At 34.7% G+C, this 22,658-nt stretch overlaps 1 protein-coding gene across 1 annotated transcript in view; it reads left to right on the top strand.

The window, feature by feature from the left end:
- XPR1 (xenotropic and polytropic retrovirus receptor 1) overlaps positions 1-22,658 on the top strand; it is a 244,176-nt gene that overhangs the window by 155,659 nt on the left and 65,859 nt on the right. The window contains exons 4-7 of the mRNA XM_045982852.1: positions 8,851-9,074; positions 11,129-11,278; positions 11,545-11,628; positions 16,598-16,679. Coding sequence (XP_045838808.1) covers positions 8,851-9,074; positions 11,129-11,278; positions 11,545-11,628; positions 16,598-16,679 — 540 coding nt within the window. The remainder of the gene's footprint in view (positions 1-8,850; positions 9,075-11,128; positions 11,279-11,544; positions 11,629-16,597; positions 16,680-22,658) is intronic.

Below are 22,658 nucleotides of genomic sequence, written 5' to 3'. Positions count from 1 at the left end.
AGGGTTTCTACTATTAAAAATTTGGAGGCTATGATTATAAATGACTTTTTCTGTCAGTCTTGGCAGGGCCAGTGGGGCTTGTCTCTTGATGTCACCACAGAGTAGGTATAAATTGGTAATCTTCAGACTAACTTTTTGTCAGGTCAGGAAGTGATAGGTAATATGAAGACATGATTGACAGAAACAAAAATTGACACTTGTCCTAGACTATATCATTTTTCCCCTTATTTAGCCACCTTCTCCATGGCCGATTGTCTTATAGACTGCAATTCTCAGACACTAGGGCACAGAAAAACTATAAATAATACAGGGGTGAGTTCAGCTTATAAACGTACCTCCACCCACTTGTGGAGATATCTCACAAATCTTTCAATGGTCACTTTTAAGTGAGATATAGTCTTGATTGAAACTTTAAATACCCCAAAATGCTATACAAGCTAAACAAAATACTACTGGAATGTAGATACCAGAATGTAGATAATTTTCATTATCAGTTCTATTACCTACCAGTTATATTTTGGAGTTTTGAACCTTACTGTTTTTTTTTAAAAGAAGTTTACCATTTAACTTTTCTAGACCTCCATGTCCTTGCTTGTAAAATGGACAAATTGATTCCCAGCCCTCTTGGGTTCCACCTGTAAGGAGTCAGAACCTATTGTCAGTATTTCACAAAACCTGATATAAGTCATTTTATTGCTTTTTTATGTTTTATTACATATACACAATGGAATACTATGCAGCCATCAAAAGAAATGAAATCTTGCCATTTGCGACGACGTGGATGGAACTAGAGCGTATCATGCTTAGTGAAATAAGTCAATCGGAGAAAGACAACTATCATATGATCTCCCTGATATGAGGACATGGAGAAGCAACATGGGGGGGGAGGGGGATAGGAGAAGAATAAATGAAACAAGATGGGATTGGGAGGGAGACAAACCATATTTTTGGTTAATAAGATAAAAGCATTTATATTAATAAAATATTTTTTTTTTACATTTAAAAAAAATCGTTTATTTTAGAGAGTGGGGAGAGAGAGTGTATGCGCCGGGAGAGAGGGAGAGAATCTGCAAGCAGAAACAACCTCCCCCACACACGACCACAATGAGTGCAGAGCCTGGCACAGGGCTTGATCCCAGGATCCATGAATCACCAGCTGAGCCGAAACAAAGAGTCGGATGCTTAACTGACTGAGCCACACAAGTGCCGTAGTAGATTTAATATTTGAAGATCATGGAAGGAAAGGGAAGTTTTTTAAAGGAAGGCTCTCTTTTGATGATAGCATTACTAATCACTGAAGTCTCCTAGGTCTCTTCTAAAATGGCATCAATCCTGAAAGCTATAGTGCTAGAAATCTTTTTTGTGGTCATCAGTAATGTTTTTTTCCATTGGTGATATTAATCACTATGTTACAACATCTTTCTCTTTGCTAGAACCAGTTTGCTTTCTCTCTCCATTCAAAATACTTTGCTTCTAAGCAGTGTTTTTATGTGCCTACATAAAAACAAAATCTTAAAATATATCTGTTGCTTTTAATATTCCACAATTAAAACAGGCAAGGCCTTTTTTTCTTTTTTCTTTTTTTTCCCCCCCATTGAAATGTTTTAAATAGCTAGGGGCTTTTTCCTTCATTTCTAAACAATCTCAGGTTTTGTTTTTGGTTGTTTTTTTTTAACCTGTCCTAATTTTTTGGCTTCAGTTATTATGACTTCACAGCAGTGTTATAAGCTTTTCCTTTACCAAAAAAGAGAGAGAGAAGAAGAAAAGGAAAGAAAATTGCAGTAGTGTTATTTATAAGTATATGAATTATGGCAATAGAAACAGATTTCTTGGCTGTAAAATAGTTTCAGGCTTTATGTATATTGAAGACCAATCGGATAATAGTTACTTAGAACTATTCCTGTTACAGTTATTCCTATAATCCTGTTATGTGTTTTTCTTTATTCTTACCAAATTTGAGGGATTGTATATTATACCACTGAGTGTATGTAATAAAACATAAGCATCTTTTTCACTGAAATACTAAATATCATTGTACAAGTGATTATATGAATCTAGTACTCACATAGCTAAATTATGACTTAATGGCTGGTTTAGCTCTTTGTATGTGCATAAAGACATGGATTAAGTATATATTAATTAGGGTGATCATAGGCCTATAGTATTGTTTAAAATTCTCATTGTCTTATTATTTTTTCCTACGTCATGATTCTCTTGAGTTTATTACAACAGAATCCATTACTTAAGAGCTGTTGAAAAATGGGGTTTGGGAGGTTGGTTAGGAGAGAAGTAAGGGACATGAATTAAAGCAACCAGACTGGCTTGCTTTTTTATTAACATATCTGATGAAAATTAAAATTACAGTTATTTATCTACTATCCACGAGGGAGGTTTTTTTAAAGGAAGGTTCCTTTTTGGTGGTAACATTACTAATCCCCAAAGTCTCCTGGTTCTTTTTAAGACTGATAAGATTTTTTTTTCTTTCTAAGACTGATAAGATAGGGTATGTCCCTGGTCATGGTGTAATATAGTTGTGGGATGGCATCTTCATAAAAAAAAAAAGCTGACTATCATCTAAATTAATGTTTTTTTAAACTGTAAGTTGTGACCCAATACATGGGTCAGGAAATTAAAATACCTGGGGTCATCATGAGCATTTAAAAAAAATACAAATAGAATATAGTAGAATAAAAAATACCAGACTATATCTAATATGTTTATTTACCAATTGTATCTATAATTTATGTACAATAAATTGTTTATGTACAACATGATACTTGGTATTTTAGAATTTTGCAAAGTACTATGGAAACTGACATGAAGAAGCATTGACTTTACTTGGAGGAAAAGAAGGGATTGTGGGAAAGCCTCCAGAAGAAGTAAAATTTAAATTGGATCTTTGAAAATGTGGGGCATTTCCACATGCTCTTGGAGGAGCATTTTGGGGATAACAGTGGTAGAGGACTTGGAGTACAGTATTCCAAGGAAACACCTTGACATATTGAGGGTGAGGAGGATTATAGTCTGCTGAACTGGAGTTAAGAGAGTAAGGATTCAGTTATTATTATAGAAAAAATTGAAGAATATTATGTTTTATTCATATGTGGAGATTTTAGTCTTCCGTATTTGAGGTATAACAATTTCAGGTAATAAGAATTCCAGATAAAAGCAGAACAAAAAAATTCATGTAATATAGCAAAATTAACTATCCTTAGTCACTTAGGGTTGGTCAATTTTCTTACAAACTTACTTTGTATTTCAAATAACACTGAGGTCCATAATTTGAATTGGCAAGCTTGTGACATTGCAAGATAAGTATACAAAAAATAAATGTATTCTAAAACAATGATTTTATCAAGAATTATTCTTCAGTCCGATAACAATATAATAGCTTTGTTATTCTGAAGATAGCTTATAGTTCTGAAATAACTTTTCTAAAAGTAAGAAATATATATATATAAATGAAATATATGAAAACTAAGAAAAGTTTTGTTAACCCTATAGCTCTTTGAGGGACATATAGGTGCTTTGAAAGTGTTTGAGTAGTTATTGGAAATTTTTATCAAATATTTTATTTTCTGAGAACTTATGGCATTAAACATATATTATTAAAGTAATAATTTGCTCTAATTCAGACCCACTTGATTTATTGGCATGAATAGAAACTGAAATTTATTGTCAAATTGGGTTTTCATCAACATTTATAAAATTACCTAGAAATTTTTATTTTTTGTAAGTATATTTGTAGATTTTAATTCATAGGCCAAAGTATATTCTTATGTATACACATTTACCTTTTTCCAGATTCTGTGCTGCCCCCATATGTTTGAGATTTTTGGATATCTGACTCTAGAAAACTGAGCTGTCGTTGAAACATAGTTTGAACACTTGGTGTCAAAAGCAGTGTTTCTCATCCTTTTTAAACTTGTTGATAAGTATTAAATGCTTTTGCTAAGTATAAAAATCTCACATCATGACTATTGGGAATATTGAATTTTTTTTTCTCCAAATTACATGCTTTTACTCTCCTCCTACCAACCAGGGATTTTCCCTCACTTGCTCTTCTAGATAGCCTTGTCCTTAAGGAAGAAAATTGTTCAAAAAAAAAAAATAGCTGACTACCCCTGGTAATGATTTCTCCTGTATTTCTGTATGGGAACTTGGATTACTAGAGAAGTTTTTCCTACATATTCATTAAGTCAGTCAGTCATTCAGGAAACATAGATCGAGCCTACCATATACAAGTTCTTATAATTACAAAAAATGATGATGATAATCCACACAAAAACTTATAGGTGAATGTTAATAGCACAATTTATATAGTGCAAAAAATAGAAACAATTCAGATGTCTGTCAGCTGATGAATATTTAAACAAAATGTGGTATATCCACATTTTATTTTTTTGCTGGTATATGCAGCAATAAAAAGACCAACTACTGATACATGATACATAGTGGATAAATCTCAAAATCATGCTAAGAAGGCAGGTAGATGAAAAGACAGCATACTGTATGATTCCTTTATAAGAGTGTTCAGAAAAGACAAATGTGTAGAAACAGAGAGCAGATCAGTGGTTACCTGGGGCTGCAAGGTGAGAGTGAGGATTGACAGCCAGTGGCCTGACAGAAATGTATGGGATGTTGGAAATGTTCTAAAATTGGATAGTGCTGATGATTGTACAACTCTACAAATTTACTAAAAATTAACAAACTATGCTTACCATGGGTAAACGCTATGCTATGTTAAGTATACCTGGAAAAGCTATTAAAATCTTTTTCACCATTAAGGAATGAAGATTTTTTTGCCCTCAGAGAGAAGCATTGGCCCTTAGAGAGAAGCATTGGTTCAGAGAGCTCTCAATAGTCAGTGAAACAAACATATAAACAAAGAATTACATTCAGTGTGCTTTGTATGTGTGTTTGTGACCTCATGAGTGTCCAGTGGAGGGAGTTTCAAGGTGTGGCTGAGAGTTTTTAGGCAAGAGAGACTTTATATAGAAAACGATATTTGAGATTAGCTTTGTAAAATGAGTAAGGAGTTTGCCAGATGGGGAGGTATTTGTTACCTGACTTACTGCTGGCACAGAGGAAGTAGTGGTTCGTTCTTTCTGTTTTTTGGACTTCTTTCATTTTAAATATTCATAAAAATAATTACAAAATATACGTGTTGACAACTGGCTAAGGAACGTAAACAAATAGCAAATTCATATATTAGTCTCTTAATAAAAGTTGATCATTCATATTATTTTCTAGCTTTTGGGTCTTGCTAATTACCTTAGGTTTCTAAAGTAATTTCTTGTTGACCTTGGATAAATTATCACATTCTTTCATTAAATATGTGTTTGTATTTGTGTATATTATTTTTTCAAATGGCTTTTAAGCGGTCAGGACATGAATAGTCAAGTTGTTAATAGAATAGAAGTGTTAAATATATCTTTTGGTCTAGGGCATCATGAAAAAATTACACAATCACTAAGTGCACCGTGAACTAAGAAAGAACCAAAAAGTTCTACATTGTTTTTGGTCAGAAGGACAATAAGATGAACAATTTTGCAACAGGAATGCTTAACTTCTATAAAAAGAACTTCCAAGATTCATTTTGCCTTTTCAGTGTTAGATTTGAAAATAGGTGAATTGTTCTCTTTCTTACAATGTGGAAGACTAGGAAGAAATTCTGAATACCTCTCACTATAAAACAGTAAAATGCTACCTAAAATATGCAAACTTATTAGATACAAAATAAAATACATGGTTAATATAGCTAAAGACCTGAAAAAAGGTATCAAAACCATGCACAAAAAAGAAACTATCAAAACTGACTTTTTGAAATAACCAATTAGAGGGACATCTTGGTGGCTTAGTGGGTTAAGTGTCTGCTCAGGTCATGGTCTCAGGGTCCTGGGATCAGAGGGCACCATGCTCCCTGCTCAGAGGAGGGAGTCGACTTCTCCCTCTTCCCTCACTTGTGCTCTCTCACTCGCTCTCTCAAATAAATAAATAAAATCTTAAAAATAGCCACTTAGAACTTTTCAAATGAAAATATAATCACTGAAATTAATATCTTAACTACTTAAACCTGTGAATTAGGTAGAGATTAAGAGAAAGTTTATACACTTGAACATAGAGCTGGAGTAGTTACCCAGAATGCAACAAAAAGAGATAGAGAGGAAATATAAGCTATGAAAAGAGCAACAAGTTTAAGAGGCCATAGTTGGTGTCTGTGATTTGCTTTTTCCACTAGCTATTTCCTATTTCCTTTCCCCTCAGCCGGAAACCCAAGTGGCTGGGGTTCTTTAGGGTGGGATGACCCAAACTTTAATTACTGAAGGGTCTGAATCCTTAATAATTCTTTTCTTTGATTTCTGTAGTTTTCCATTAACTTTCATTACTTGTCATGGAAAAACTAGGATGTGTTCCAGAGAGTCTCCTGGATTATGGACACAGTCCTCCTTACTCTTATTGTGTATCAAAAACTCACTTTCCCCTTGAATATCCCTTAAGATCAATAAGTAACCTCTTTGCCTACTAGTTCAGTGGTATGATGAGGCCAAAATGGCATGACTGCCAGATGGTAGTCTCATGTTCCAGTTCAGTAGAATCATTGTTGTATTCCTCTGAAAGAAGCATTTTCCGCTAAGAACTAAACAATAGGCAGAGTTCAAGTTGCAAATTGGAAAGCAAAAATTAAGTGAGGGTTTTTTGGTTATAGTAGGGAGAGGAGCCACTCCCACTTTGATCCCTCGATTCCTAGACTCTGTATTTTGTCTGTGTTTGTAAAAGCACCAATAAATATAATGGTCTTAATACTGCATCCTATAAGACAGAACCCAGTTTTTACAAAGTGTTGTCTCCCAACTCACTTTGTTACGTCTCTCTTTAGGCCAGCAATTTCTGGGTATATGGTAAGACCTTATTATTCCATGGATATCCTTATTGCTTTACAACCTTCCCTGGGAAATGAGTTTCCTGATCAGAAACAAAGCTGTGCAGAATACCATGAAAATGGATAAGGCATTCCAGTTGATAGTGGTGCTAGCCAGGAACATTATGAGCAGGGAATGTACAACCATATCAAGAATACATGTATTCCAGAGAGGACAAATCTCTGCCCCCTGCATAAAAGAAGACATCTAATGCATTCACCCTGCCACTAGGTGGCTGACCAGCATTAATAGGGAATGGTGCCATTTCTGGGGCTCAAAGACCATGCAGGTGTCTGTTGCCAGATGAGAAGCTGCATTATTAGTTACATAGCTGCATACCAGGTGCTACAGGCTCTGTTGATTTGTTGCAGTGGTGATACCACATCTAGAAAAACAGCTGCCATCAGAGTGACCACTATGCTATAAATTTACTATTATTAAATTTACTATTAAATTTAAATTTAATTTAAATTTACTATAATCCACAGTCATTTTTCAAGATCCATCCAATTTCTGCACAGACTAAACTGATAAATTAAATGGGGATGTGATAGATATCAACATCCCTGAATCTTTCAAGTCTCTGGTGATGGCACTAACCTCTGGAGTTCCCCTAGGGATGTGCTTTTGCTTCATGGTTATTATCTTGATAGGAAGAAGTTCTAGAAACTTCCATTAGTCCTTCTTACAATAATAGCTCATACTTCTGGGTCACAGTCAATGTGGAGATTTCTACAAATGGTCTGGTGTCTCTACTCCAATTATACATTCTGGAATAGAGAAAGCAATCAAAATGTGAGTCTGGGGACCAACTGGGCTAATATTTCATCTGTCACCTGAACACTATAGACCTCCATTTGACTGCTGAACCAAGTGGCATTTGGAGTCTTCAGAAATTTGAATCACTTCAGAAGTACACAGGAGGGATAATTCTGGTGGATTCTAAGAACCCTTCCTCCATAGTGTGTTCTCTACCTTCTCCCAGTTACTCAATCAAACATCTACCTAGGTGTTGTTATGAAGGGATTTTTGCAGCTGTAATTAAGGTCCCAGATCAGTTGACTTTTAGAATGGGAGATTATCCCAGGTGAGCCTGACCTACTCACATGAGCCCTGAACTATTCCTGAGTAGAGAGATTCAAATCACGAATATTCACAAGGTTGTACAACCATCACCATTATATAATTCTAGAACATTTCCATCACCTCCAGAAGCCTCCATATGCATTAGCAGTCACTCCCCATTCTTCCTGCCTCCTAGACCCTGGCAACCACTAATCTATCTTTCTCTGGATTTGCCTTATCTGGACATTTCATAGAAATGGAATAATAATGAGACAATATGCAGCATTTTGTGTCTGGCTTCTTTCACTTACCATGATTTCTTTAAGATTCATTCATGTTGTAGTATGTACCAGTACTTCATTCTTTTTTATGAATTTAGGTTGTATCTTTTTTATGAATTTAGATTGTATTCTACTATTGTGATGACAAATTCATGTATATGTACAAGTTTTTCTGTGAACATATATACCTAAGAGTGAAATTACTGGATCTTAATGTAACTAACTCTGTGGTTAACTTTTTGAGAATTGACAAACTGTTTTCCAAATTATAATGTGGTGGTACCATTTTGCATTCTCACTTTTGTGGCTTTTTAGATTCTATGTCTTCATCTTAAAAACACAAGGGTATACTTGAGGTTTTGCAGGGAGGGGAATGTGGGATAGAAAGGTAGAATGAAATGTTATACCAAAACACTTTTTTCCTATCCAGTACTAAATATTACATGTAACATGTAACATTTTTTTCCTAGAAATTTTAGGGAAACAGACCTGAATAAACAGTACGAAATCAAAAGTCAGTGAGAACTTTACCAGTTTTTTTTATCTTGATGATTTGAAATTGTTTTTTTTTGTTTTTATAGAAAAGCTTGCAGAGGCTCAGCGCAGGTTTGCTACACTTCAGAATGAGCTTCAGTCATCACTGGATGCACAGAAAGAGAGCACTGGCGTTACTACACTGCGACAGCGCAGGAAGCCAGTCTTCCATTTGTCCCATGAGGAACGTGTCCAACATAGGAATATTAAAGACCTTAAACTGGCCTTCAGCGAGTTCTACCTCAGTCTTATCCTGCTGCAGAACTATCAGGTACTTAGAGTCTTATCCTGGAGAATGGAACCTTCAAATAATTGAGAAGTTTGGAATTAACCTTGAACGATACTATGGGCCAGTCCAAATAGGGAAATCGTTAGCATGTCATTATTTTTTAGGTCCTTAATGTTGTGTCAGATGTTCTTACTGGCTAAAAACCATATATCAAAAGTAGCAAAATAGTGTTAATAAGACTTCTATTTTTGAAGATCAGTTTTCTAAAACCTTTTGTACAGTATGCACGAGTAACCCTTGATTCATGGTTTACTTCCTCTTTTTAGAGGCATCTCTAGTCGTACGTAGAAATAAGAAATTATATATGTCCATCCAACCACTGCTGGCTTTGTAAGAGCTTTACATTCCTCCAAGCCTATAACAAAATTTCCACAAAGACAATTAGTTAATTTTCCTGAAACTAACACTAATAATATAAAAGATTCTAACTTTACAGCCATTATAGTCTTATATCTGCAGTAATCTAAGTTGTTAATGCATGTACTTATTTCCCTCTTTCCCTGTCATAATTCTACCTTCTTTGGTAATTTAATATATTATCATTCAAAGAAGAACCCTGTTGGAAAATAATATTAGAAGAAAGTAAAGTATACAATAGGAAATTCCTTTCTTTTGAAATTTATCTGTAACTTTACAATTTATATTTAAAAACAAGTAGAAATATATTTCTTCTTTCTTATAATGCTATAACACATTAACATTTCATATTTCATTGATTATGCTTGTGTGTTTCAGAGAAATACCCTTGTTAAATTTTTTTTATTAACTTTCCCAGAACCTTTTGCTTGGGGTCACTATAACAAGCTCCTTGGGAAAACAAAAATAATTGTTAATTATAAAAGTTCTGTTCTATTCTCTATTCTTTAAGGCTGGCTGTTCCATAAGAATATGTATTGAGAGTGAGCAGAATGGAAAATTAATTGAAAGCAGTCTCTAAATCACAATGTATGCACCCCTAGGAGAATTTAATATGATTTCTTAAATTATGAGACAGAAATGATAAACAAATTAACAAGCAAGCAAAGTCTAATTTGGAGTAAATGCTCAATTTGTTTACTGATAGGGATATGTGATCAATAAATTTGGGAGATCTCTGGTTTTTAAAGAACTATACAAATCTACAGTTTCTGGCTTTTTTGCATGTATCAAAGAATAACAATTTGAGAATGTAGAAAAGTATAGTATTTTGATATCATAGAAATGGAGGAAGAGTGTAAGCTCCTATCCGTTCTCAGCCAAGCCCTGTATGTATGATAAGTGTTACTCTTTTTGCACACCCATCTCCAAACTGAGAATGGATGGAAGCAAAATGAAATTAAAAGAAACAGTTGATCTTCCATTTTCTATGCTGGTTCATACATGCTTGCATAGTAGGGGGGAAATACATAGCAATACCAGTCCTTCAAAAAACAAAGAACTATAAATATATTCAGTGTATGATAAATCCAAAATATTTTTCTGATTTATCCTTTTGATCATGAAGCAAATAATATAAATTAACCTTTTTGAGAATAATTGAAAGACTATTCCATAAGAAAATGGAAATAAAAATGTTTTGATTTTAAGACTTCCATTAATTTACTTGAAATAGAAATCATAGGGTTCATAATTTAGGGTTTCTTTTATTATTGATGGCATACTACCTTGAAATAAATAGATGGAATAAGAAAGAAGAATCTTTTTCTTTGTTTTTTTTTTTTAAGATTTATTTATTTGAGAGAGAGAGAGAATGTGGTGGGGAAGGGCAGTAGGAGAAGGAGAGTCTCAAGCAGACTCCTCACTGGGCCTGGAGCCTGATGTGGGGCTCGGTCTCACTACCCTGAGATCAATACCTGAGCTGAAACCAAGAATCAGTTGCTTAACCAACCTACCCAAGGAAGAAGAGTCTTATCCTTTGGTAGTAAATGCTTATATGAAAGCATTGCCATTTCCCTCAATACTCAGTCATCAGCCAGCTCATCAATGCATAGTGCTTATTATTTTTCTTCATTTATGGTGGTGGAAATTATAGTAGTTTTTCTCATTTCTTTCTGTAGAATCTGAATTTTACAGGGTTTCGAAAAATCCTCAAAAAGCATGACAAAATCCTGGAAACTTCTCGTGGAGCAGATTGGCGAGTGGCTCATGTTGAAGTGGCCCCGTTTTATACGTGCAAGAAAATCAACCAGCTCATCTCTGAAACTGAGGTATAGTAATCTCACTTATGTACTGCTATTTTCAATAGCATTAATGTCTTATTTTTAATGAAATAATTCTTTATCTGTAGTCTCCTTTTGTAATTTGTTGCTAGCTTTGAATACAATGTTCTTTACTCATAAGTTTTGTCTTTTGCTTTGTCAGTATACATTCACCAAGAAATTATCAGAATACCATGTATATAAATGGTTCAGAATTATTTATGTATTACTCAAGATTAGTATAACCTGTGTCAAAATTGAATGTGTCTTTCTAGGCTGTAGTGACTAATGAACTTGAAGATGGTGACCGACAAAAAGCTATGAAGCGTTTACGTGTCCCTCCTTTGGGAGCTGCTCAGGTTAGTATTTCTTTCAGCTGTTTGGTTTTGTCTATTTAATCAACACAATCTGTTTAGTTGATAAAACATACTAGTTTCATTACTTTCAAAAATATGTCAGGGGCGCCTGGGTGGTTTGTTTAGTTAAGCGCCCAACCTATGATTTTGACTTAGGTCATGATCTCAGGGTTTTGAGATTGAGCCCCATATCCTGCTTTGTTCTGGGTGTGGAGGGTGCTTAAGATTCTCTCTCTCCCTCTCCTTTTGCCTTCCAACCTTGTTCTCTCTCCTTTAAAAAAAAAAAAAAAAAGAACCAGCCAAATTTTAAAAGTAGTTATTACTGTTGTTATTTTGTTGTTTAAAAAATCCATGCCAGGGGTGCCTGGGTGGCTCAGTGGTTTAAGCTGCTGCCTTCGGCTCAGGTCATGATCTCAGGGTCCTGGGATCGAGTCCCACATCCGGCTCTTTGCTCAGCAGGGAGCCTGCTTCCCTCTTACTCTCTCTGTCTGCCTCTGCCTACTTATGATCTCTCTCTGTCAAATAAATAAATAAAATCTTAAAAAAAAAAAAAAAATTCCATGCCAGTTCTTACATCATGATGAATTGTAATGTCTTCCCACCTTTCTCTTCTTGTGCTGTATTCCTTCTCTTGTTTATTCTTATTGACATGCTAACTTCTTGGCCTCCCCAAATTATAAAGATGAGATACTTATTTCATGTTACAGTCACCAAATGATTGTGATTAGGTATTTAATTATACAGGGTGGGAAGATTCAAGTATGCTGGGCTACTACAAAACTTTATCCAAAATGCCACAGTTACATAAAAAAAAAAAAAAAAAAAACAACTATTAAGTGACATCTATACAGTAATTATACTAGAAGCATTAGGGTGACATATTCTGTTTCATAAAATAAGTCTCAGTAAACTTAAAAGGATTTAAATCATAGAATAAGTTCTCTGAGCACAGTAGAATAGAAATCAATAACAAAAAGAGCTTCCTTATCCTAATAAAAGTCATTTATGAAAAAAACCTATAATAATAACATACTTAATAGGGAAACTCTGAATACCTTCTCCCTAACTAGGGACAAAAAAAGGATATTCATTCTAACTACTTTTATTCAACATTGTACCACAGATTCTAGCCAGTGCAGTAGGGCAGGAAAAAGAAATAAAAGGCATTCAGGTTACAAACAAAGAACTAAAACTGTGGTGGAGGTTTTGCTGATGACATGTTAATTTATATAGAAAAATCCAGTGAATCATTAGAATAGCTACTAGAACTAATAAGTGAGTTTAACATGGTTGCAGACTATAAGACCATAAATAAAGTAAACTGCATTTTTTGTGCCATTCAGAACAATAAAACAAAAAAAAGGTTGCCTACGTGGCTCAGGTCATGATTCTGGAGTCCCAGGATTGAGTCCCACATCAGGCTCCCTGCTCAGCAGATAGTCTGCTTCTCCTTCTGCGATTCACCCTGCTTGTTCTCTGTCTTGCTCTTTCTCTTTCTCTCTCAAATAAATTTTTAAAAATCTTTTTAAAAATCTTTTTTAATTTCTTTTTTTTTTAAAGGATTTTATTTATTTACTTTGACAGAGAGAGAGCACAAGCAGGGGGAGCCCCAGAGGAAGGGAGAGAAGCAGGCTTCCTGCTTACCAGGGAGCCTGGTGTGGGACTCAATCCCAGAACCCTGGGATCATGACCTGAGCCAAAGGCAGACACCTAATCAACTGAGCCACTCAGGCACCCCAGAATAAAACATTTTTAAATGCTATTTATAATTGAAATATGTAGGGATAGATCTGACAAAATATGTATAAAATCTTTACATTGAAAACTATAAAATATTGCTGAGAGAACTTAAAAGAGACAAATACATGAGAGATACATCATATTCATGGGTTAGAAAACCCAGTACTTCAAAGTTATCATTTCTTCCTGAATTGATCTGTAGACATAATACAGTCCAGCTCAAAATCTCAACAGGGCTTTATATTTATTATACATGTTTATAACTGGTTAGCAAATTTTAATATTTATATAGAGTTAAAAAGGACAAAGAAAAAACAAAAAAACTTTGCAACAACTTAGTTGAAAGATTGACACTACCTTGTATCAAACTTATTAAAACTAGGGGCGCCTGGGTGGCTCAGTGGGTTAAGCCGCTGCCTCTGGCTCAGTTCATGATCTCAGGGTCCTGGGATCGAGTCCCACATCGGGCTCTCTGCTCAGCAGCGAGCCTGCTTCCCTCTCTCTCTCTCTATCTGCCTGCCTCTCTGTCTACTTGTGATCTCTCTCTGCCAAATAAATAAATAAAATCTTTAAAAAAAAAAAACTTATTAAAACTACAGTAATCAAGACAGTGTGGTATTAATGTCGAGAAAAGTAAGTAGATGAATGAAACAGAATAAAAAGTCCAAAAATAGACCAATAAATATATGGTCAATTAATGTAAAGACAGTTCAGGGAAAGTGTAATCTTTTCAACAAATGGTGCTTGAGCAATTGACTTCCATGTACAAAGAAAAGAAAACAACTTCCACACATCTTTCACATCATATACAAAATTAATTTTAGGTATACCATAGACTTAAGTGAAAACCTAAAAGTACACTTTTTTGAAGAAAATACAGGAAAAATTCCATCATGATGACTGGTTTATGCAAAGATTTCTAAGAAATAAAACCAAAAACTCCTCATCAAAATTTAGAACTTCTGCTCTTCAGAAGACAATATTAAGAGGATGAAAAGAAAAGCAACAGAGTAAGAAAGAAATAGAACAGATAAAATATATAAATATAAGAACTTCAGTCCTCAAAAATAAGAAAACAACCAGCTTAAAAGTGGGCAAGAGATCTAAACAATCAAAGAGGTATGTGTATGAGTTTGAGCCCCATGTTGGACACAAAGCTTTCTTAAAATAAATAAATTGATAAATAAAGTCCTTTAAAAAAATGTTTCATGAAATGTTTTGAAGCAGCTTTATTCATAATAGCCTAAACCTGGAAACAGATCATATCTATCAATAGGTGAATGGGCAAACAGTAATGTTATATCCATACAATGGCATAATACTCAGCAATAAAAAGGAATAAACTTTGATATATGGAACAATATGGGTGCATCTTAAAATAGTTACACTGAGGGAAAGAAACCAGTCCAAAACAGTATATACTACATGATGCTGTTTACCTAAACTCTGGAAAATGCAAACGATATAATGGCAGCATATCCATAGTTTTCTGGGAGGTGGAATAGGGTGTGGTGAGCAGAAAAGTGTTGCAGAAGGGCATAAAGAATCTCTTGTGGGGGGCAATAGAGAAGTTCATTCTCTTGATTATGGTAATTTCCCAAGTGTTTAACATATCAAAACATCAAATTGTATGCTCTAAATATGTGCAGTTTAGTGTGAGTTATATTTAGTAAAACTATTAAAAATAAGAAAATCTTGAAAAATTAAAGTATTTCTAAATGCAAAAAGAACTGGTGAAGCTGAGAAAACATGGAAATGGTTATCCTTGGTGAGGAGGAAAGGTTTACGGATGTGGAAAGGATAAGGACTTCAAAGGTAATAGAAATGTTCTGTTTCTGGGGCACCTGGGTGGCTCAGTGGGTTAAGCCTCTGCCTTCGGCTCAGGTCATGATCTCAGGGTCCTGGGATCGAGCCCCGTATCGGGCTCTCTGCTTGGCAGGGAGCCTGCTTCCTCCCCTCTCTGGCTGCTGCTCTGCCTACTTGTAATCTCTCTCTCTCTCTCTGTTAAATAAATACATTAAATCTTTAAAAAAAAAAAAAAGAAATGTTCTGTTTCTAATGATGGGTGATAGGTATAGGAACTCTTTATTATTCAGTTCCTAACAGTTCAGATACATTATATGTATTCTTTTATACATGATAAATTATACATTTTTTAAACTAGAAAAAATTTTTTTGAAAATACGAATGACTATCTTCCCTCTGGATGCTTTCAATCTTTAACAATTCAGGTACCTGTTACTGGATAATTTGTAGGTCAGAGAGAATCTCAATGCTTTTTTTCATTTAAAGGTTTTTAGAAAACATTTAAACTGTCTTAAATGTAGCATTTAAGATATAACACCTTTAACAACAATAGAAGTTCTTTATAATATTCATAGCAAATATTTAATCCCACGATATTTTCTCTCTCCTGTTTCTCATACCTTTATGTTTAAAATATCAGAACACTTTCTTTTATATTAGAAAACAGTTTACTTCCTTTTGTCACTTTCTAAATATAAATCTACCATAAAATAGAGAAAAATATTTTTTGAACCTATATGCTCTGGAGATTCTGATATTTCAGTTCTCTGGAGAATATCTATTGTATCTTAAAAGTTCACTTTAGGGACACCTGGGTGGCTCAGTGGATTAAGTGTCTGCCTTTGGCTTAGGTCATAATCCCAGGGTCCTGGAATTGAGCCCCACGTTGGGCTTGCTGCTCAGTGGGGAGCCTACTTCTACCTCTCTCTGCCTGCTGCCCCCTTTGCTTGTGCTCTCTCTCTCAAATAAAAAAATGAAATCTTTAAAAAAAATTCACTTTGTTACCCCAGTGTTAATAGTGTAACTAATATAGAAAACAAGTGTTCTTAATTTTGCCACTGTCTCAATACCAAATATGTGAATTCTGAGTAATAGCGACCTACAAAATTTAAAGAGACATATCTTGTGAAATGAAATTGCACTTAGATTTATCCTACAAGAAAAACTCAGTATATATGTAATTCAGTGTTCAAGATTAAATTCTCGGTTACTTTATAACTCAGATTTTTGTAAAGGAATTCAAATAACTATATCACGAGAGAATTAAGGATGTTTCTCTGGTTCTGATTTACAAAAAATTCAGTTCTTAAAATATTTTTGTTTTCATGGTAGAGCATTGGGACTCATACTACTAATTTATTACAGCATATACTAAATGTATGCAGTGTTTTGCCCTTTGCTCAGCATGCTGTTTTTCTGTCTACAGCCTGCACCAGCATGGACTACTTTTAGAGTTGGCCTATTTTGTGGAATATTCATTGTACTGAATATTACCCTTGTGCTTGCCGGTAAGTTGTTTAAATTTTGAATTAAAATATCCTTAGGAATATGCCTATGTTATATTCTATTCCTCTGTCAAAACTACCACCAAACTAACAGAGCTGCTACTGAAAGAGAAATTTGGCAGGGCTAAGTTTTGGTTGTTATATATGGTTTGAAGGGATGGGGTGGTATTTGATCATTTGTTTGGTTTGTTTTTCCTTTTGGGTATAGTTATCCTTTAAAATATTGCTAGCTTATGACTTTTATTCTCCATCATTTTCTTGTTTTTATGTACAATTTCTTTATACTTGTTCAAAGTTCAGTTATCAGGAACCTCAGCTTCCTTGATCACAGTTGAGAGTAAATAAGGATGCAAAATTCACATACTAAAGTTCATTCACTTTGCTTATTGGAGTCTCTCTCATGTCATTTCCAGATTGTATTTGCAATTACTTTGAATATAATTTTAAGAAACGTGGTTGTGTAATTTCCTATTCTAAAGAAGTTAAGAATTAGAAAGAGGTCAGAGAATTCGAATTGCTGGAAGCAGGGGAACTCCCAGCATCAAGAAATGATATAACAAGAGAGACATTATCTTACTAAACTTCCCAACAGAATCTGACATACTCCTCAGCAGCGTTTGACGTTGTGGATCATTCCTTCTTAAAACCCTTTCTTTACTTGGTTTTCCTGGGAAACCATACTCTGCTGGTAGTTCTTTGCAATCTCCTTTGCTAACTATTCTTTTCTTTGTGACATCTAAATGTTGGGCAGTATGGCTGGGCTGAATCCTCAAATCTCTTTCTCTGTCAACTTTTCGTTTCCTACCTAGGCAATCTTATTCAAGCCTATTGCTATAAACATTATCTGTATGCTAATGACTCTCAAGTATGTCTGCTCTCTCCTCTGAATGATAATCTAATTGACTATTTGGATTTATAGTAGGCATTTCAAACTTAGGAGGACAAATTTTTTTTTTACCCCCAAATACTCTTTCTTTTCCATAAATCATCACTTTTTGTCAGGGTATTAGGCCACAAACCTGTAGCCTCTCTTTTCTCTCATACCTTATCTCCAGTTCATCAGCAGATCCTGTTGCTTTCTCTTGTTTCACTTATTTGTGGAGCATAACAAATAACATGGAGGACATAGGGAGATGGAGAGGAGAAGGGAGTTGAGGGAATTGGAAGGGGAGGTGAACCATGAGAGACTATGGACTGTGAAAAACAACCTGAGGGTTTTGAAGGGGCGGGGGGTGGGAGGTTGGGGGAGCCAGATGGTGGGTATTAAGGAGGGCATGTATTGCATGGAGCACTGGGTGTGGTGCAAAAACAATGAATTCTGTTACGCTGAAAAGAAATTTAAAAAAAAATGCTCAGTATGAGCACAGTGGGCTGATAAAAAATAAATAAAATAAAATGTGGTTTGTTTGTTTGTTTGTTTTTGGCTCTGCATTCAGCATGAGGTCTGTTTGAGATTCCCTCTCCTCTGCCCTTTCCCCTGCTCATGTGCACATTCTCTCACATATGCTTGATATTATGAGTCTTAGATAAGAGAATCCCTTTCCTTATGAAGTTTATTATGTCAGAGAGATTAAAACAGTAATAATACACTAACAGAAAATCTTAAATGTTCTAAGCAGGTCAAAGGAACAAAGTGATTACTTTAAATGAAAGCATCAGGAAAGACTTTATGGAGGAAATGGCATTTTTGCTGGACACTGATGGAAGGAAAGGCCTTCTAAGAGGAAACAGATAAACAGAGATTTAGTTGGTAGGGGACGAGGGTGAGGCATAGGAGGAGGGAGTGGGTTACAAAGGGGAGAAAGGATAAATCCCCTAGTGTGAAGGAGAGTATTAGATGATAAGATACTTAAGATCACTTCATGGAGATCAACTAAGAAGTGTAAGAAATGTAAGTAATACATAGGTCACCTGGGTGTCTCAGTCAGTTAAGGATCTGACTCTTGCTTTTGGCACAAGTTGTGATCTCAGGGTCTTGGGATTGAACCCCATGTCACCTGTTGGGCTCTGTGCTCAGCAGGGAGCTAGAAATTCTCTCTGCATGTCCCTCTCCCTCCGCTCTTCCCCCAGTCACATGCACACATGTGTGCACACTGTCTCCCTGTCTCTCAAATAAAAAATCTTAGAAAAAAAAAGTAGTACAAAGCATGCTTATAGTTGTAAAGTACCACGTCAGTATAAATTATAAGGTGTATGTGATGGGAGTTGTTCCTTCTAAGAAAAACCTCAATCATTTGTGTGTGAAGTTTTTTTATTTTCAAGATGAGTATGGGTATAATTATCATCATTATCAAATAAAAAGAAAAAAATAAACTTCATTCTTTTTATGTGAGTGCATTGAAGTTTTTTTAAATTCAGGGACAACGTAAGGTTTTGTTTTCTTTTGTAAATACAGACTTTTGTGAGACACTCTAATTTTTTGTTTTTAACTTATGTGGTTTATGCATTTAGAGTGGTGCATTATGTTCTCTCACCTCAGAATTCTTCTTTGTTTGATCTTTGTGTTGGGCCAAGAGGAGGAGGCAGAGCAAATATAAAGCCAGCTGTCTATCCTTATTTATCTCCCAGCGGGTACTAAAAGATAACAGTGTTGAGAGATGAGAGAGAAACACAGCAGTAGTAATGCATGTACAAGCACGATTCTTTTTTTCATTCACATCAAAAAATAATGTGCATAATTGCTGTAGTTTCTCAAGGGGATATGACCTGATATTTAATAATTTGTCTGAAATTCACATACTTCAGATAGTTAGTTTGATGAAGATGAAAAGTTACCTGATTAGATTTTTTTTTCCTGATTAGATTTTTTAAAACTTGTTCTCTTATAGATTTCTAGTAATCTTTAATTTGATACAGTAACAGTATACCATATTTCATTTTTTGGTTTGATAAAGTTGAACCTATTGGCTATTTAAAATACATACAACTGTGTGAAATAGCAAGCACTCCTACCCTAATAGTAAGAGTAGTGATTGTTTCAATCTCTTTGGAGGATAATTTGACAGTATATGTAAAATTTTAAATGCGGTCACTTTGGTCTAGCAATTTTATTCCTAGAAATTTATCTTATAAACATATGTGGGTATAAGAACATATATGAGATGAATGTATTCACTGCCATTTCATTTATAGTTGCAAAATCCTAGAAACCACTCAAATGTTCATCAGTTAGGAATTATTTAAAAAACTAAATGATATTACCTCTGTACAATGAAATGTCATGAAGGTATTAAAGTGAATGCGTGAGAATGGGTATAGCACTTTGGAGAACTATTCGGCAGTCTCTACCAAAACAACATATACTCTACTGGGTTGTTTCTATCCCCCAGTTAATGTGTATTGTGCTGCTGTGAACACGCATATTCATGGATTTATTTGGGTACCTGGTTTCAGTTCTTTTGGATATATATCTAGGAGTGGAGTCATTCAGTTATGTGCTAATCTATGTTTAATCTTCTGAGGTGCCACCAAATTGTCTTCCATAGAGGCTACACCATTTTTCCTTTTCACCAGCAATTTATGAGGGTTCCATGTTCTTTATACGCTTACCAACTTAATCGTTTTCCTTTTTATTTATTTAGTTAGTTAGTTATAGCCATCCTAGTGGGTGTGAAGTGATATCTTGTTAATGTTTTGATTTGCATTTCCCTAATGACTAATGGTATTGAGCATCATTTCATATGCTCAGTGCTCAAACTTGTTGGCTGTTTGTTTCTTTTCTTTGGAAAAATGTCTGTCCAAGTCCTTTGCTCATTTTTTAATTGAGTTGTCTTCTTGTTAAGTTACAAGATTTCTTTATATATCCTGGGTAATAGACCCTTAGCAAGATACATGATTTGCAAATATTTTCTCCCATTGTATAGACTGTTTTTCACTTTCTTCATTATATCCTTTGATGCACAAAAGTTTTTAATTTTGATAAAGCCTGATTTATCTATATTTTTCTTTCTTTGAACTAATTTTTGTACATTCTGAGAGACAGGGGTTCAACTTCATTCTTTTGTTTATGGATATGTAGTTGTCCCAGCACCATTTGCTGAAGAAAATACTCTTTTCCATTGAATGGTCTTGGCACTCTTGTTGAAAACTAATTTACTCATTAACTCCCAATTCCATTCCATTTGTCTGTATGTCTGTTTTTATGCAAGTACCACACTGTTTTATAGTAAATTTTGAAACCACAAAAGGTGAGTCCTCTAACTTTGATCTTTTTCAACAATGTTTTGGCTATCCATGGCCTCTAGTAATTTCATATGAAGTTAAGGATCAAGTTTTCCATTTCTGCAAAAAAAAGACCATTGTAATTTTGATAGAGATTATAATAAATCTGCAGAACACTTTTGAGCATTGCCATCTTAACAGTATCAAGTCTTGTAAATCCATGAACATGGAATTCCCTTCAGCAATGTTTTGTAGTTTTTTAACGTACACATCTTACACCTTAAGTAAATTAATTCCTACATGTTTTATTCTTTTGGATGCTATTATAATTGGAATTGTTTTCTTAATTTCATTTCAGAGTATTTGTTGCTGATATATACAAAAACAACTAACCTAAGTAGTAAGACTTGGTTTCAGGTCAGATCCTGATCTTGTGGTCATGGGATCAAGCCCTGCATTGGGCTCCACTCTCAGCACAGAGTCTGCTTTAGATTGTTTCTCCCTCTGTCTCTCCCCCCATCTTTCTAAAATAAATAATTAAATCTTTTTTAAAAAGAAAGATCTTTGTAAGTGTAATCTCCTGAGAGCTCTTCTTAACTACCCTAATACAGCACCTAATAATACCATTCTTCATTTCCTTTCCTTACGTTTTTTTTCTTTTGAGACTATGGACTCTGAAAAACAACCTGAGGGTTTTGAAGGGTCAGGGGTGGGAGGTTGGGGGAACAGGTGGTGGGTAATAGGGAGGGCACGTTTTGCATGGAGCACTGGGTGTTGTGCAAAAACAATGAATACTGTTACGCTGAAAAAATAAATTATAAAATGGAAAAAAAAAAAAAAACCCTTATCACTATCTTCACTATCTGACATTTTACAGAATAGTTTCCGGAAGACAGATATTTTTTCTGTTGTTAATTACTGAAACTCCAGCTCTTTGAATGCTTTTAAGTATAATAGGCATGTAATAAATATTTGTCAAATTAATGAAAAAAAATGAGGCCTCTCAGGCAAAAGGAAAAAGAAACTGATGTATACTGAATACTTGTCATTGTTGTAGGCATGTAATTTATGTTTATCACATTTAATCTTTTTTTAAAGAATAATTTCATCTTTATTGATATTTTTAAAATTTATATTCCATTAATTAATATTGTATTATTAGTTTCAGAGGTAAAGTTCAGTGATTCATCAGTCTTATATAACACCTGGTGCTCATTACATCATGAGCCTTCCTTAATGCTCATTACCCAGTTACCTTATCTCCCCCACCCCAACCTCCCTCCCTCCAACAACTCTTGGTTTTTTCCTATAATAAAGACCCTCTTATGGTTTATCTCCCTCTCTGGCTTTATCTTGTTTGATTTTTCCCTCCCTTCCTGATAATCCTCTATTTTGTTTCGTAGGTTCCACATATGAGTGAGATCATATGATAATTATCTTTCTCTGATTGACTTATTTCGCTTAGCATAATACCCTCTAGTTGCTTCCACATCATTGCAAATGGCTATATTTCATTTTTTTCCAATGGCTGAGTAGTTTTCAATTGTATATATACCACATCTTTATCCATTCAGCTGTCGATGAACATCTCGTCTCTTTCCATAGTTTGGCTATGGTGAACACTGCTGCTTTAGACATTGGGAAGCAGGTGCTCCCTCAGATCACTACATTTGAATCTTCAGAGTAGATACCTCATAGTGCATTTGCTGGGTCGTAGCTCTATTTTCAACTTTTTGGAGAACCTCCATACTGTTTTCCAGAGTGGCTGCACCAGCTTGCATTCCCACCAACAGTTGTCAAGAGGGTTCCGTTTTTCCACAC

Source organism: Meles meles, chromosome 17, assembly GCF_922984935.1.
Source record: "Meles meles chromosome 17, mMelMel3.1 paternal haplotype, whole genome shotgun sequence".
NCBI lineage: Eukaryota > Metazoa > Chordata > Mammalia > Carnivora > Mustelidae > Meles > Meles meles.
This window is presented reverse-complemented; position numbering and strand designations above follow the sequence as displayed.